The sequence below is a fragment of the Dunckerocampus dactyliophorus genome, chromosome 6 (genome assembly GCF_027744805.1).
Source record: "Dunckerocampus dactyliophorus isolate RoL2022-P2 chromosome 6, RoL_Ddac_1.1, whole genome shotgun sequence".
NCBI classification, from domain to species: Eukaryota; Metazoa; Chordata; class Actinopteri; order Syngnathiformes; family Syngnathidae; genus Dunckerocampus; species Dunckerocampus dactyliophorus.
The window spans coordinates 9,117,503-9,133,103 of NC_072824.1; the positions used below are offsets into that span (position 1 = coordinate 9,117,503).

Genomic DNA, 15,601 nt, shown 5'->3' on the forward strand with positions numbered 1-15,601 from the left:
CGTTTCCACGCCACACTACAAATTGCATGTACACAGTAATTCTGGGGCAAAATTAACATATTTTGCACCATCAGATTTGAATGAAATTTCCTCTGCAGATAGATATTGAAGCGAATTTCTATCCTACATACCTTTTATCTTGTCCTGAAGCTCTGATCCATGAGTTTGAAAGGCTTAAAGTTGGACTTTACTTTTCTGTATACGAATGAAAATACACCCAATATCATATGACAAAATTTCATTTTTAAGGACGTCCGCACGCCCGCCTAATCGAGCGCACATGCACAGTGATTTTTGCATCGCTAAAATATGGGGATTGTATTTGTAACATTCCTGGATGTGCCACACTGGTGATGACGTCACTAAGTGTCACTGCTACTGGAATGCAAACTAACGTCCAGAGGCGTGCAAAACGTCCTTACTTTGCATATTGCCCCCATAAATGTCACTTAAAAGGAGTTTCAAATAAGGCCAGATGAGTTAAATATGAATACTGACTAAAGTGAATGAACTGACCAAAAGCAGAAGCGAATCAACTGTATTTCACAGGTCAACTACAACTCACATGACCACCACATACTGGAAGACAATGACGTCACAAATGTTACAGGACTGTAACGTTTAACATCTTTATCATTAAAAGTGTTAAAAAAAAAGCACATCTATATAAAGCCTGCCGTGCTTAAATCCAATGCTTCATTTCCTAGTATCGATTCAATCGATTGATTACCTTTTAAACAATGGTAGATTGATATATATGTCGTCCTGAATGGAAACTTGAGAACCCAGATCGATGCAGTTGAGGAATATAAATCAATGTAGTGAGTGAATTATTACACCCCTAATTGTAACTCATGACTGATGTTGGCTGCAGGTGTACTTATTTTTTGGACATACATAATATTTTGGCTGCAAGTGTACCTAACATTTTGGTTGTACCTAATATTTTGGCCGCAGCTGTACCTAATATTTTAGGCATATGTAATATTTTGGTGTACCTAATATTACTGAGTTCCTATACAGTATAACTGACTGTACCTAATATTTTAGGCATATGTAATATTTTGGCGTACCTACTGAGTTCCTATACAGTATAACTGACTGTACCTAATATTTTAGGCATATGTAATATTTTGCCGTACCTAATATTACTGAGTTCCTATACAGTATAACTGACTGTACCTAATATTTTAGGCATATGTAATATTTTGGCGTACCTAATATTACTGAGTTCCTATACAGTATAACTGACTGTGTCCTGAATGGAAACAACCTCCCCAGTTATCTTTAAATATAAATCTTATCACATCTAACCTGGTACTGTGTTTCCTGTTTGTTTGTGGGTGTGTGCGTGTGTGTGCGTGTGCGTGGCTGTGTGTGTGTGTGTACAGGTGCAGGCGACATAGTGGCCATCATGATCCCAGAGCACAAAGGTCGGGAGATTGTGGCCCTGCTGGAGCAGCACGTCACCATTACGTTGCACATCACTGTAGGAACGCGCAACCTGCAGAAGTATGTGAGCAGAACCTCGGTAGTCTTTGTCTCCATCTCCTTCATCATTCTCATGATACTCTCCCTCGCCTGGCTTGTCTTCTACTATATCCAGAGATTCCGCTATGCTAATGCCCGAGACCGCAACCAGGTACGACTGAGCTCTTTATGTAACTCTTAATCTTGTCTGAGAGGATGCTGCTGTGCTGCTGTAAATCCCCACGTTGGCTCATGCCGTGTTTGCATCTGGCGTCGGCCGTCGGCAGGGAGAGGCCGGAATTATTAGCCTGACAGCTGGCCTGAGAGAAGCGCCGCAAACCTGGGCACCATCAACCTTCTCTCTCGCAACGGAGTCAGCAGAGGCTTCTTGTTACATATTTACGTCTGTTAATGGAACGTTGTTTGCGCTTTTTAAAAACAATATAATCACGTGACAACAGCAACTGGCATCATCTCCCATCACCAATATACAGTACATTTTTTAACTATATTTTTCAATAAATTTTTTGCAAACCCCCAACACTTATGAACACTTTATTAACACACAGTATTAAGGACAATTAATGGGTTCATCTAATTTATTTAAAGGTTAAAGGTAAAGTTTATTTATATAGCACATTTTCAACAGTTGAACTGCTGAAAGTGCTGTACAACAATCAATAAAACATGGAAACTATACAATAAACGTAGACAGTGATAAAACAGTAAGACATTCCAAAATAACAAATCAATATATGAACAATACCCAGGTTAACCAGTGTTAAAAGCCAGTACATTAAGGTAAGACTTCAATAAGGATTTCAAACGCTCCGGGGTTTGTGCAGATCTAATATTTAGTGGCAGGCTATTCCAAAGTCTAGGACCTGCAACAGGAACAGCCCTGACCGAAACCACTGGAGAACAGTGCCTTTGAGACCTGCATACACACTGCCGGCCAAAAGTGTTAGAACACTCCAGTTTTTCTGGAGGAAAAACCTACATTTTGAAGTGTTCAGATGTCTGTCTTTCTTCCATTGTTAATTCCCTTTTTTTCTTGTCATTTTTGTATAAACACAACAATACTTTTTCCAGGACAATGGTGTTCAACTGATGTTCACGAGGGTATAGTACAACAGTGTGTTCCTAACAATGTTTTTATGCAGACAGAGGAGACAGTAAGAACCCTAGATCTTGGAACACCTGCAGGAATTAGTTGCACCAACTGCCAAGGCTTGATCAACCTCCATTTCTGCAGAACAGCTTTCAATTGTTTACCAATTTTGTGTTCCCTGAAACAGTCTTTTCTATAATTCTGAAATACACATTATTTTTCAGTTTTGGGCAACCTTACCTTTTTTTTTTAACCTCTGGCACTTCACCACTTACCTTGGTACCATTTCAAGCTATTCATTGGACTTGAACGACTTGAATTTCAATAAATAACTTGGAAAAATGGGGTGTTCTAAAACTTTTGGCCAGTACAGTAGTTCCAAGCGTGACAAGAGAATATCATGGTTCACTTTATCAAAGGCAGCGGTAAATTTAAATATTTTAATTGGTTTTTTTTTGCTGAAAATCCCCCTCACTTGGTATATGAATATTTCCCACAAAGTATTAGGATTAGGATTAATTTATTTTGTTTATTTAATTTTTTGATTATTAATTAATAAATACATTTTTGTGGTTATTATTTAAATACAATTATGTATTTAAATATTGAATTTTAACATTCTCTTGTAAATTTTTTTTTTGTTCTTTAAATTCTTTGTTCTTTAAATGTTCCATCCATCCATCCATTTTCCTCCGCTTATCCGGGTCCGGGTCACGGGGGCAGCAGTTTTAGTAGGGAAGCCCAGACTTCCCGGTCCCCGACCACCTCCTCCAGCTTCACCGGGAGGACACCAAGGCGTTCCCAGGCCAACTGTGAGACATAATCCCTCCAGTGTGTCTGAGGTCTTCCCCGGGGCCTTTTCCCAGCTGGGCATGCCCGAAACACCTCACCAGGGAGGCATCCGGACTAGATGCCCGAGCCACCTCAGCTGGCTCCTCTCGATGTGAAGGAGCAGCGGCTCTACTCTGAGCTCCTCCCGGATGACTGAGCTCCTCACCCTATCTTTTAGGGTGAGTCCCGCCACCCTATGAAGAAAACTCATTTCAGCCGCTTGTATCTGCGATCTCGTTCTTTCGGTCACGACCCAAAGCTCGTGACCTTAGGTGAGGATGGGAACATATATCGAACGGTAAATTGAGAGCTTTGCCTTCTGGCTCAGCTCTCTCTTCAACACGAAGGTCCGGTACAGCGACCGCATTACTGCAGACGCTGCGCCGATCCGCCTATCGACCTCACGCTCCAACCTTCCCTCACTCGTGAACAAGACCCCGAGATACTTGAACTCCTCTACCTGGGGCAGGACCTCATTCCCAACCCAGAGGGCGCAATCCACCCCTTTCCGACTGAGAACCATGGCCTCGGATTTGGAGGTGCTGAGTCTCATCCCAGAAACTTCACACTCAGATGTAGACCGTCCCAGTAAACGCTGCAGGTCACAGCCCGATGAGGCCATCAGGACCACATTGTTCGCTAATAGCAGAGATGAGATCCTAAGGCCCCCGAACTGGACTCCCTCGACACCTTGGCTGCGCCTAGAAATTCTGTCCACGAAAATTATGAACAGAATCGGTGACAAAGGGCAGCCTTACTGCTGGCAATGCGAACCAGGCTCCTGCTCTGGTTGTACAAGGACTGAATGGCACGTAGTAGCGCGCCACCAATCCCATACTCCCGGAGCACCCCCCACAGGACACCGCGAGGGACACGGTCGAATGCCTTTTCCAAGTCCACAAAGCACATGTAGACCGGTTGGGCAAACTCCTAAGTACCCTCCAGGACCCTTGCAAGGGTGTAGAGCTGGCCCAGTGTTCCGCGACCAGGACGAAAACCACATTGCACCTCCTGTAGCCGAGGTTCGATTAACAGTCGTACCCTTCTCTTCAGCACCTGGGAATAGACTTTCCCAGGGAGGCTGAGGAGTGTGATCCCCTATAGTTGGAACAACAATTTTACAAAATATTTACATTTTTTATTATTAATTAATACAATATTTATTTAAATATTTTATTTTAACATTCTCATGTTATATATTTTGTATTCATTGCTATATGTTTTAATTGTATGTAATTTATAAATTGTGCAAATCGCCCTCAGTCAAAAACTAGAAAATTAGTATAATTTGTTTATCATTTGTTTATTTAAGTTGTTTGCGGTAATTAATTGTTTTTTAAATTTAAGTAGGTCATTTTTACATTCTTATTTTGTTCATTCAAACAAATTAATTAATGTGAAATAGCTGTAAAATGTACACGCTACAGCTTCTTTATTAGATAAGAATATATGATAAAAAATGAAAACATGAGAGCGTGCATCTGTATGATACTGTATGTTTACAACCACAGGCTACTTCATTAAGTACAAAGATAAAGATAAAGCTCAGTTTTGATTGACACTGTCAGAGAGGTATTCATTTAACAATATTATGGTAATTCAGATGCCCAATATTTTGTCCCTCTCATGTTGTAATATAAGGTAACCAAAACATTAGAAACACTTCCCAACACCACTGCAAAACTGCAAAACCCCAATACCAACTAATGTTAAATGTGTTGTAAGGGCAGATATGTGTTGGATCTCACTGGAGTGTGCCGGCCTACCTAATAAAATGACTAGTGAGGCACCTTCTCCATGCACACATTTTCTTTTATGCCCAGTTGTTTTATTATTTAAGAGGCGTTTTATTGTGTAATTTGTTGCCTCTGCATTGCATTTATGTGTGGAGGAAAGCGGAGCCTCCCCAAGCTCAAGCTGAAGCAGACATTCCTCTCCTGTCCTGGCAACGCTTCAGTTTGGGATAGTTTAGATGAACCATGTCCCGATTTCTTGTTTTCAGAGCTGTCAACCTGCAGACCTGCAGAGCTGACTAGATAGCGACAATCCTACACATTTGTATATGTCAGCGTGTCACATTTAAGAGTTCCTCGTGTGTTACGCTCCACAGAGGCGTTTGGGAGATGCTGCCAAAAAAGCCATCGGCAAGCTTCAAGTCCGCACCATTAAGAAAGGAGACAAGGTATATGCAGCAATGACTGTGCAGTACGTGCTCATACACACGATTCACTTTTGTTGAGACGTGACCGCGTCGCTTGTGTGTTAACAGGAGACCGACTGCGACTTTGACAGCTGTGCCGTGTGCATTGAGGCCTACAAGCCAAATGACGTTGTCAGGGTGTTGCCATGCAGGTAGGGTATGCTTACAGGCATGAGGTCTTTCTTGTCTAAAACGCCATATTTGTGTTTAAAAATATATACTGTATATTTATATGAGTGTGTGTTGTTTTGATTTGTTCAGGCATGTCTTCCATAAGCACTGTGTGGACCCTTGGCTGCATGACCACCAGACTTGTCCCATGTGTAAAATGAATATCATCAAAGCCTTGGGAATCTCTGTGAGTTTCTTTCCACTTCGACCTTCAACCAGACACTCTTCGACCTCCATTCATATTTAAAGAGGCCCTATCCAACGTTTCCCACGTCTCAGACTTGGATGCATATCTTGTACAGTGCATATGTTGTACAGTGCTGTTGTTCTCCATGATATGGAAGTGCCATATCATGAGGTTGGTGTGTTTTTATCCTATCCCTGATTTCATTTTTATGCCACTCCTAAATCTTATAAAGGGTTGGGTATCACAACGTAATTGCCGACCGTAATTGCCGATTCTCAATACCGTTTGGCGCTTTTTCTTAAACATAGCAGCCAGGAAGTGTTTTTTTAGATCTAAGAATTAGGGCTGCAACTTCCGATTATTTTCATATTTGTTGTTTCGATCCATCGGTTAGGCCCTAAACGGACCAAATCAATATGAACCAAACACAGTTAGTAGTTTGATCCGCAACATATCAGAAAAACATGTCAGTTGCTGTTTTCCAAAGTCTAAACTGATATGTGTGAATATCTTCTTTTGCCTAAAACACCAAGACAGTAGGTCTGCTTTCATGGATGAGATGATATGATGATGGAAATAAATACAAATATTCGCATTTGAGAGGCTGAAATCAGAGGATATTTACATTTTCAAATCACAAAACAATAAATCGAATACCATAGTAGTTGTTGATTAATTGGATAATCGTTTAATTTTCGATTCATCGATGAATTGCTGCAGCTCTAGTCAGAATTGTGTATCTAAACTGCAGTAAGGCAGCAATGGGAAGATTTTTTTTCTGGGAAGCTATCTCACAGCTACTCGCAGCCACTCTACTCTGCTCTCGCCACTTTACGGACAGCTGTTTCAAGCACAGTTTGACACCAGATTCTCTGATATTCATTCAATATCCAATTATTCTGGACACAACTTTACTCTTTTTTTTTTAAACTTACGATACTACTAATATCATTTTAAAAGCCACTAAAATGAGCAGGATAGGGCCCCTTTAAAAAGTAATTTTCCCATTGGAAAAATATTTGACGCAGTATTTCATGAAGTTATTGTATGCCATTTGACAGTGAAAAATGACTGTCTGGTGTTGTTTCCAGCTCAATGCAGACTGCTCCAATGAGATGCCTCCAGACTACGAGATGTCGGTCGGTGGTCCATCAGCCAACCCCATCAGCGGGGCCAGTGAAGTCACCATCAACGAGACCACCGTAGTGCTGGACCCGCTTGAAAGGGCGACAGGGCCGCCTCAGCTCAGTCCAGATGTCGAGATAGCGCCACAAGCTGAGGAAAACTACGTCATTTCCAGTAGTGAGTATTATATAGTATGACACAGTGTCATGTAGTGCATCTACCTTATGTACAGAATCTGCTTTCAGTACATCTGTGTACTTTATTTCCAAACCTAGGCAGCCTTAATCTCATGTAGCATGCACATGGTCAGAATTTTCATGTGTTTTTAACATCTCATAGCCTCCATGACAAACTGTTTCCACAGAAAAGGGATGTAAACAGGTCTGGCTATAGTGTAGTTTTATTGTTTCCATGTGTGTGGAATTGTTCATCTAATGCAGCGAGGACGAGGCACGCATACTGAAAAATTAAAGCATGTAAAAAACGAACTGAGGGGCCAAAAACTGGTCACACTTTGTACACCCTTGTTCTAAAGGATGCTCAGCAATAAAACACTGTGGTCACAATCTATGTAAATATGCATACTTTTTATTTGTTTTAGTGGGTTTTTTTTTTTGTAGAATTAAGCCTCACAAGGCTCAGTAAATGTATAGTTTTGGAAAAAAGCCAGCCAATGCCTTCATCAGGCTCATTAGAAGCTTTGTTGGTTATGCTTTTATACATGGCTATAAACTATTTGAACCAAACAACGGTTTGGCATCCTTTCCACTGGAAACTCTACAGTGAAACGCCTCTGAATTTGTGGAATTTTACCAAAATTGACGGGAAAAGGCACACACACAAAAAAAATCTAAAGATGCATGATTCCAAGATTCAGCTCATGTAGCACCATTAGAGTTAACACCACATGTGCTTTTTAGCTTTTTCCTTGGCTTTTTTTTGGGGGGGGGAGTATGCACTCAAAAAGTACATTCTTACTACAGTTAGCTTATTTTTACACTTGCAGGTTGATACAATGTTTACACAATGCAGGTTTTATGCTGGTCACAGCTTGGCCCTGGAACAGAGTCATTCAGTTTTCATTACTTTTTATTGGGAAAAATGGACTAAGTCCAGACAACTTGAATGACACTAATATTAAATATAGTCTGCTGCCTCTGTTTTTAGGATTGCAATTTGCATACACTTCAGAATGTTATGAAGAGTGATAAGATGAATGGCAATTCATTGCAAGGTCCCTCCCTGTCATGAAAATGAACTTATCCAAAAAAACATTTCTACTGCATTTCAGCCCTGCCACAAAAGGACCAGCTGACATCATGTTAGTGATTCTCTGGTTAACATATATGAGAGTATTGACAAGGACAAAGGCTGGAGATGAGTCTGTCATCCTGATTGAGTGAGAATAGCAGACTGGAAGCTTTAAAAGGAGGCAAGGAAACAGGTGCAGTAATCAATCATTGCTCTGCACAAAACGGGCTTCACAGGCAACAATATTGCTGCTAGTAAGATTGCGCCTCAATCAACCATTTATCACATCATTAGGAACTTCAAGGAGAGAGGTTCAATTGTTGTGAAGAAGGCATCAGGGCTCCCAAGAAAGTCCAGCAACGTAAGAACTGTTTCCTAAAGTAAATTTAGTTGCGGGATCGGGGCACCACCAATGCAGCACTTGCTCAGGAATGGTAGCAGGCAGGTGTGAGTGCATCTGCATGCACAGTGAGGCAAAAATTTTGGAAGATGGCCTGGTGTCAAGAAGGGCTTAAATAAGCCACTTCCCTCCAGGAAAAACATCAGGGACAGACTGGTATTCTGCAAAAGATACGGGTATTGTACTCCAGAAGACTGCGGTAAAAACATTTTCTCTAATGATTCCCCTTTCTGACTGTTTGGGGCATCCCAGAAAAGAAAAGGTAAGCACTACCATCAGTCGTGTGTCATGCCAACAGTAAAGCATCCTGAAATCATTCATGTGAGGGGTTGCTTCTCAGCTAAGGGAGTGGGCTCACTCACACTTCTGCATAGGAACACAGCTATGAATAAAGAATGGTACCAAAACATCTTTCGGAGAGCAACTTCTCCCAACCATCTAAGAGCAGTTTAATGACGAACAAAGCTTTTTCCAGCATGATGAAGCACCTTGTCATGAGGCAAAAGTGATAACCAACTTGCTCGGGGGAATAAAATATCAACATTTTGGGTCCATGGCCAGGAAACTCCCCAAACCTTAATCCCTTTGAGAACCAAGAGGCGCCTGAACAAACAAAAACCTGCAAATTCTGACAAACTCCAAGCATTGCATATGCAATAATGGGCTGCCTTAAGTTGTGGCCCAGAATTGAATTGACAGCTTGCCACAGTGAATTGAAAAAGATGCAAATATTGACTCCTTTACATAAACTTTATGTAACTTTCAATAAAAGCCTTTGACATGTACAGTATGAAATGCTTGCAATTATACTTCAGTATATCATAGTACCATCTGACAAAAATATCTGAAAACGCAGCAAACTTTGTGAAAACTTGTCATTTTCAGAACTTTTGGCGTATGTCGCAATTGAAAAAAAAAAACACCTCAATGGTCCCTTACACTACTTTAAACCAACATTACTGCTTGAAGGATGAGTACAGACGGTCACATTCAATCCCAAATATCAACTCTTTCCAGGTGAGCACCAGCTGCCTCTCAGCAGTGACTCGGACTCCTCGCTTACCGTGACTGGGCAGGATCTGTGCGTTGAAAGTGCACGCGAAGAGATGGGGACAGGCGTGGGACAAATTAAAGGAACGCATCTCATGGAAGAGGAGGACCAGAGCAGAACCACATGACTGGGTGGCCGCAGGTTTTGCTACATGGGGTTTAAGTAATATGACGCATCAGTAGCAACATCATCTGTTGGACACGTTGCTTTGTCTCGCTGAACTGTCTTCATTGATGACAGAGACACCCCGTCCGTACATATTCCGCATAGAGTGATGGCTATGAAGGACATTGGACTCAAAGGATACAAGAAGGTGCGAGAGACCCTCACTCTCCAGTCTGAAGCTTTAATTAATGATACTGAATGATGTTTCCTTCAATATCACTGCCAGGTGTTTTTTTCCTACTAAATGTACAATAACCGATATTTAGATTGAGAGCTTGAGCTGCATGCTGAATAGTCCTCTCATACCACAGATACGGGTGGTCCATGGGTTAATGGATGGGTTCCCTTCCTGCGACGCATTGTAAGTCGATTTTTAGTGGAAGTCGGACTTAAATTAAGACTAAAGTCACTCACACGGCACACAGAACACATGAAGGACATAAGATATTGTAATAAACACACTAAATACAAAACAGAAACAATACAAAAATGATACAGTAATTTAAAAAAAAAACAGACGACAAAAAAACACTACTCCGCATAGTTACTACTGCCTCTTTCATGGGAGCAGATCCTTAAACATGCTCTCAAGAATACGACCTGGCGGTTATGTGTAGCGTTAGTGTTGTGAGTGACGCTGTGAATGTGACGCAAGTGCTGACTGTTTGTGTGTGTATGTGTGTGCAGGCCGATAAGGACGGCTGCATGCAGAGAGGACAGTTGAGTTTGCGGATGTTTTGTCGTGGTTGTGGCCAACAGTAGCCTGTTTTGCTTTTGAAATAAAAAAAATTGTTGATCTTCTCCTTGTTGACTTCCTCCTTGTCCCAACATCGTAGATGTTTGAATATGATCTTTATCCTTAATGACGGTCATGACAATCGAGGGCTGATTTGGTGGATGTTTCGCCTCTCTCTGAACTTTTTATGATGTTCATTTTCACTTCCATCATGATGGCTTTACTTTTCTTTGGCTCACTGCCACCAGAAGAGGCGCACATTGTGTATTCATCACTCATGTTTACGGACCAAAAGTAAGTTTTTAATTAATTAATGGGAGCATGTTTGTAACCACAAAATGTGAAAATGTAACACGGAACGCCATAAACCAAGGACCACCTGTATAATGTTTTTCAGTGCAGTAGAGCGTTACTTCCTGTTCCTGTGTAAACCTGTTGCACTTTATCCCTCCAGCAACTATGACAAAACAAAAATATCTTTCTTGGCTGTTGTGATGATTTGAATGACCTGTACATTTTCTCTTGTACAGTAGGTAAGAGGAAATACTGTACATTGCACACTGTCCGGCAGAGATTTAACACCATTTGCTATTTTCCTATTGTTGAACAGTTGTGTGTATGATGTAGCAACTGTCATTGGTAACCTTGATGCATGTTTGAATAAAATTCCTGTTGTTTTCAACCTATTTGAGAGGCTTGTTGTACATGAAATCAAGTTTGTTATACATTTATAGTACAATATAGTCCTCAAAAATAGCTTTAACTTAAAACTATTATTTAGATTACTTCAAACTTTTAAGTAATCTAATGAGGGTCTTTTTTTATGACAAACCCAACTAAATAGAGGCGTACCCAATGAATGGGTGCGTTACTCATACGGCTAGTAGGGGGCAGTAGCGTGCATTCACAAGGAAAGCGAAGAAGGCTCCGGTCCCTCCCGGCCCATTTTCCAGGAGTTGACGTCTACCGCCTGTCTGCTATGGGTCGCAGCGGGGAGCTAAGTGACTTCCAGCGGGGCACCGTGGTCGGATGCCACATGTGTAAGAAGTCCCTGCGGGAGATCGCGACCCTCTTAAACCTACCGCGCTCCACCGTCTGCAACGTCGTTCTGCAATGGAAGCGAGAGGGCAGGACGTGCCCGCTGCCCCGGTGCGGCCGCCCGCACAAGCTCAAAGAGGAGCACAGGCAGGTCCTGGAGAGCTTGGCGCAAGAGCAGACCTTCCCCTCCTTGCAGGCACTCACCTCCGAGTTCCAGCGGGCGTCCGGGGCTAACGTGAGCTCGGCCACGGTGAGCAGGGAGCTGCGTGAGATGGGGCTCCGCCGGCGGGGGTCCACTGAAGGCAAGGCCAAAGGTGGGTTCGGGGCCTAGCGTCCAGCATCTCAATCTCTGTATAAAGATGAGTCAGCAGGATTTGATTATACACATCCGACACGTTATCTCCTATGGTAGTTTTAATTCCCATAAACAAGCTACGCCATATTGTTTGCGTTAGCTACTAACAAGCTAGGCTAAGCGAAATGCGCCCCGCAGCTTTTACACAAAATAAATTAGATTTAAACAAACAAGGATGTAACTGAAAGACAAAATTGAAATGTTGAAGCTATTAACAGAAAGATGACATGAAGGCAAATTTTTTAATATTTAAATTGTTAGCTTATTGGATTGGGTTTAGTTTTTTCATGTGTGCTTTGATTTAATTTTTGTAATTTTGTGTACATTATTGTAAAATGTTAACCGATTTTTTTTATGTTACACTCAGTGCAAAAAGTTTCGACCCTCCTGGTTTACAGTGTACCTAATGGCCTGTCCGCACAGTGTAGTGCTGGTACTGTACAGATAAAAAGTGTGTTCGCGTGTTCAAAGTTAAATAATAATTTTGTCTTTTATCTGATGCCAGAAAGGAAGAAAGCGAAGAAGGCACAGGTGCCCTCCAGTCCGGACAAAGTGGACGTCTCCCGTCTGGACCTGCGGGTGGGATGCATAATCAGAACCATGCAGCTTCCCGAAACCGACAGTCTGTACTTGCGGCACGTAGACGTAGGAGAGCCCCATCCGAGGACAGTGGTCAGCGATTGTGTGCCTGTTAACCAGGTACAGCGTCATCACAAAGAATTCTATCACATTTACATAAAATAGTCTGTTGACTAATGTTGGTGTATGCAATGCGTCAGTTGCAGAACGGCATGGCTGTTCTGTTATGTAACCTGAAGCCCATGCAGGTTAGAGGCGTGGCGTCGCAGGCGGTGGTCGTGTGCGTCAGATCGCCAGACAAGGTGGAGATCCTCAGCCCTCCGAATGGCGCGGTTCCTGGGGATAGAGTCACCTTCCACGGTTTTCCAGGTACTGTTACACACTCCCCGTGCAAAACACACTTTGGAGGCTAGTCAACCTCAGATTTGTTCTTTTTTTTTTTTTTTTTTTTTTAATTCCCATAGGAAATGTATATAATCTGTTCCAGGGTCAAACTGTGGCCATCATAACACCTTTAACTATACAGTTCAATTTGAAATCATATTTTAATTTCAAAAATAAGTTAACCATTGGCACAGTGAAACTTATATATATATATATTATATCCCCTCCTTGTTTGTCGCAGATTATGTTTAAGTGATGGTCTTAATTTTATATCCAAGTGTGGGAGCTGAAGTAGTAGTAGTAGTACTTTATTAATCCCACAGCAGGGAAATTCACCTGTTACAGCAGCAAGCAAGATACACAAGTAAAGAATGCATAGTGACATAGTGAATACAAAGTGCCACCTGTTGCTTTGATATATGCTTGTCCCCCTCTGACTGTATTTTCATATGAGCCTAGATTTTTTTTTTATACAGTATATATAAACTAGAATGCCTTTCAAAATAAAAATGTGTTTCTTTAATATTATTTTTTTGTATTTGTCTGTTTTTTGTGTATTTATTAGAACCAGTCCACAACAAGTACTGTGTTGTTTGTATTATATTTTTCTTTTTTGAATTTTGTTAGTTTGTTTTAGAAGAACTAATATACTAAACTAGTTCATGATCCTTCCTTGATGGGCTTCAGGTGAACCGGACAAAGAGTTGGATTCGACCAAGGTGTGGGATCAGGTTCATGCAGACCTCCGGACCGACAGCCAGTGCGTGGCCACCTACAAGGGGGCGCCCCTAGAGGTCGCTGGCAAGGGGGCGTGCCGAGCTGAAACCTTGAGCAACTGTGAAATCATCCTAACTAATGGAGGGGCGGCTTGTGTTTTTTAATTGTAAATGTGGAGGAAAATAATAACATTCCCACCAGAACAATGATGTAAAAAACGTTTTTTGTTTTTTTTTTTTTAGATATCGTCATTTTGAAGCGTAATGTTGTCAGTTACTTGAATTTATATTGTATGTCCTCAAATAGTGGCCTCTGCTGTACACAGCCGTAAAACAAACAAAACACATGAAAATGCACATTAGCACGGTCTTACGGCTGTGCAGCAAGTGCAAGCTCGATTGTCGTACGGAACTGTGTGGAAACCGGCCAACAATTGGTACTCCCTGCAGATGAGACAGCAAACACCTCCTACTGGCCACTATTTGAGGAAATGTGGTTAGCTAGGTTGCTAGTTTGAATGTGCCTGCACTGAGGTGTGTGTAGTGAGTGACGCTGTGACGTCATCGCAAGCACGACCAGACTTTACCTGAACTCCATGATCGGCTGTGCGCCATTTGTTTTCCCATTATCAGCAATTTAATATATATACACATGCCTGTTTAACGGCTAGCAAAAATTTTTTTTTTCTTTATTAAGGAGAAAATGACCAAATATGTCAGTGGGTTAAATTAAAAATGTGTTTCAATGCGTACGCTTAAAGATTGTAAAGGTAGAAAATCATTTCCCTTGTCTCTTTTACCAAAAAAAGTTACTTTTGCCCCAGGCAACTTATTAAAAGGCCACAAATGAGAGGGCAGTGTGCAGTCAATTTTGGAAAAAATAACAAATGACGAACCTTTCTCCAATTTGTTTTGAAGAAATTAAAGGTTAAAAGCATCTATGTAGGATTTTGAATCAAAATCTTCTAACCAAATGGGGCCACGAGCAGCAATTTGCACTGACAAAAAGTAATGCGAGTTCGCTATTGATAGATTTCAAATATAGAGAAATTATGTCTGTTACATCCAGAGGCATCCCTTCCAGCCATAATTCCAGGACAACTCGCAAGCAGATCCAAATTAGGGCTAAACCGTGAGCTTTGATACTTTGTCGTTTGAAGGTGCCATTATAGAATACAGTAAACCCTCATATTTCAAATGTCCTCAATACTTCGTTGGGTCATCCTGGAGTATTTCAAAGATCCCTAACACACAACTTTGTTCCTTATTACTAATACATACCAGATAGTGTCTTCTTATCACTTTTTTTTGTAAGCATGTTAATGTATATGCTTATTTGCTCACTGTCACCTTTATACCCTTTATACCCTTAAACTGTATGTATATTGATGTGTTTAATTGTATCCTCCCATTAATTAAAATTGGGGAAAAAACTGCTTCACTTTTGACTCAAATTGATGTATATTTGATGATTACTTTTTAAAATGTAAATTTTTTAAAATTCATTTTCAATATTTGTAAAATGTGTACATGGTTTTATTTCATTATAGACTCAACAAAAATATAAACGCAACATTTTGGTTTTTGCTCCCATTTTTTCTGAGATGTACTCAAAAGATCAAAAACTTTTTCCACATACACAATATCACCATTTCTCTCAAATTTTGTTCCCAAATCTGTGATACTGAGCACTTCTCCTTTCCTGAGATAATCCAGCCCACCTCACAGGTGTGCCATATCAAGATGTTGATTAGACACCATGATTAGTGCACAGGTGTGCCTTAGGCTGCCCACAATAAAAGGCCACTCTGAAATGTGCAGTTTTATCACA

General features: G+C 41.1%; 2 protein-coding genes across 5 annotated transcripts in view; both read left to right on the forward strand.

The window, feature by feature from the left end:
* The window catches only part of rnf150a (ring finger protein 150a), a 21,016-nt gene extending 9,641 nt beyond the window's left edge, over window positions 1-11,375 (forward strand). The window contains exons 3-9 of one of the 3 annotated variants that reach the window (XM_054779494.1): window positions 1,392-1,516; window positions 1,607-1,642; window positions 5,523-5,594; window positions 5,682-5,764; window positions 5,874-5,970; window positions 7,062-7,272; window positions 9,764-11,375. In XM_054779494.1, the coding sequence (XP_054635469.1) occupies window positions 1,392-1,516; window positions 1,607-1,642; window positions 5,523-5,594; window positions 5,682-5,764; window positions 5,874-5,970; window positions 7,062-7,272; window positions 9,764-9,924 (785 nt within the window). In that variant the 3' untranslated portion in view covers window positions 9,925-11,375. Of the gene's footprint in view, window positions 1-1,391; window positions 1,643-5,522; window positions 5,595-5,681; window positions 5,765-5,873; window positions 5,971-7,061; window positions 7,273-9,763 lie in introns of all 3 variants that reach the window. The other 2 variants (XM_054779493.1, XM_054779495.1) reach the window with 2 other exon arrangements.
* A 245-nt stretch (window positions 11,376-11,620) lies between these two features.
* Window positions 11,621-15,211, forward strand: LOC129182745 (aminoacyl tRNA synthase complex-interacting multifunctional protein 1-like). 2 transcript variants are annotated; one of them, XM_054779206.1, is made up of 4 exons: window positions 11,621-12,050; window positions 12,597-12,790; window positions 12,871-13,039; window positions 13,742-15,211. In XM_054779206.1, exons 1-4 carry the CDS (start codon window positions 11,678-11,680, stop codon window positions 13,933-13,935), a joined length of 930 nt encoding a protein of 309 aa, XP_054635181.1. In that variant the 5' UTR covers window positions 11,621-11,677; the 3' UTR covers window positions 13,936-15,211. The 2 variants fall into 2 exon arrangements, with proteins under 2 accessions (XP_054635181.1, XP_054635182.1); XM_054779207.1 differs by having other exon boundaries at window positions 12,919-13,039.
* The last annotated feature ends 390 nt before the right edge of the window (window positions 15,212-15,601 follow it).

What these genes read in the sequence shown, in the direction of transcription:
- LOC129182745 (XM_054779206.1), top strand. Translation starts at nt 11,678, where the DNA reads ATGGGTCGCAGCGGGGAGCTAAGTGACTTCCAGCGGGGCACCGTGGTC. An exon ending in ATTGTGTGCCTGTTAACCAG is followed by an intron (nt 12,791 to 12,870) that starts GTACAGCGTCAT and finishes GCAATGCGTCAG; the next exon opens with TTGCAGAACGGCATGGCTGT. An exon ending in CACCTTCCACGGTTTTCCAG is followed by an intron (nt 13,040 to 13,741) that starts GTACTGTTACAC and finishes GATGGGCTTCAG; the next exon opens with GTGAACCGGACAAAGAGTTG.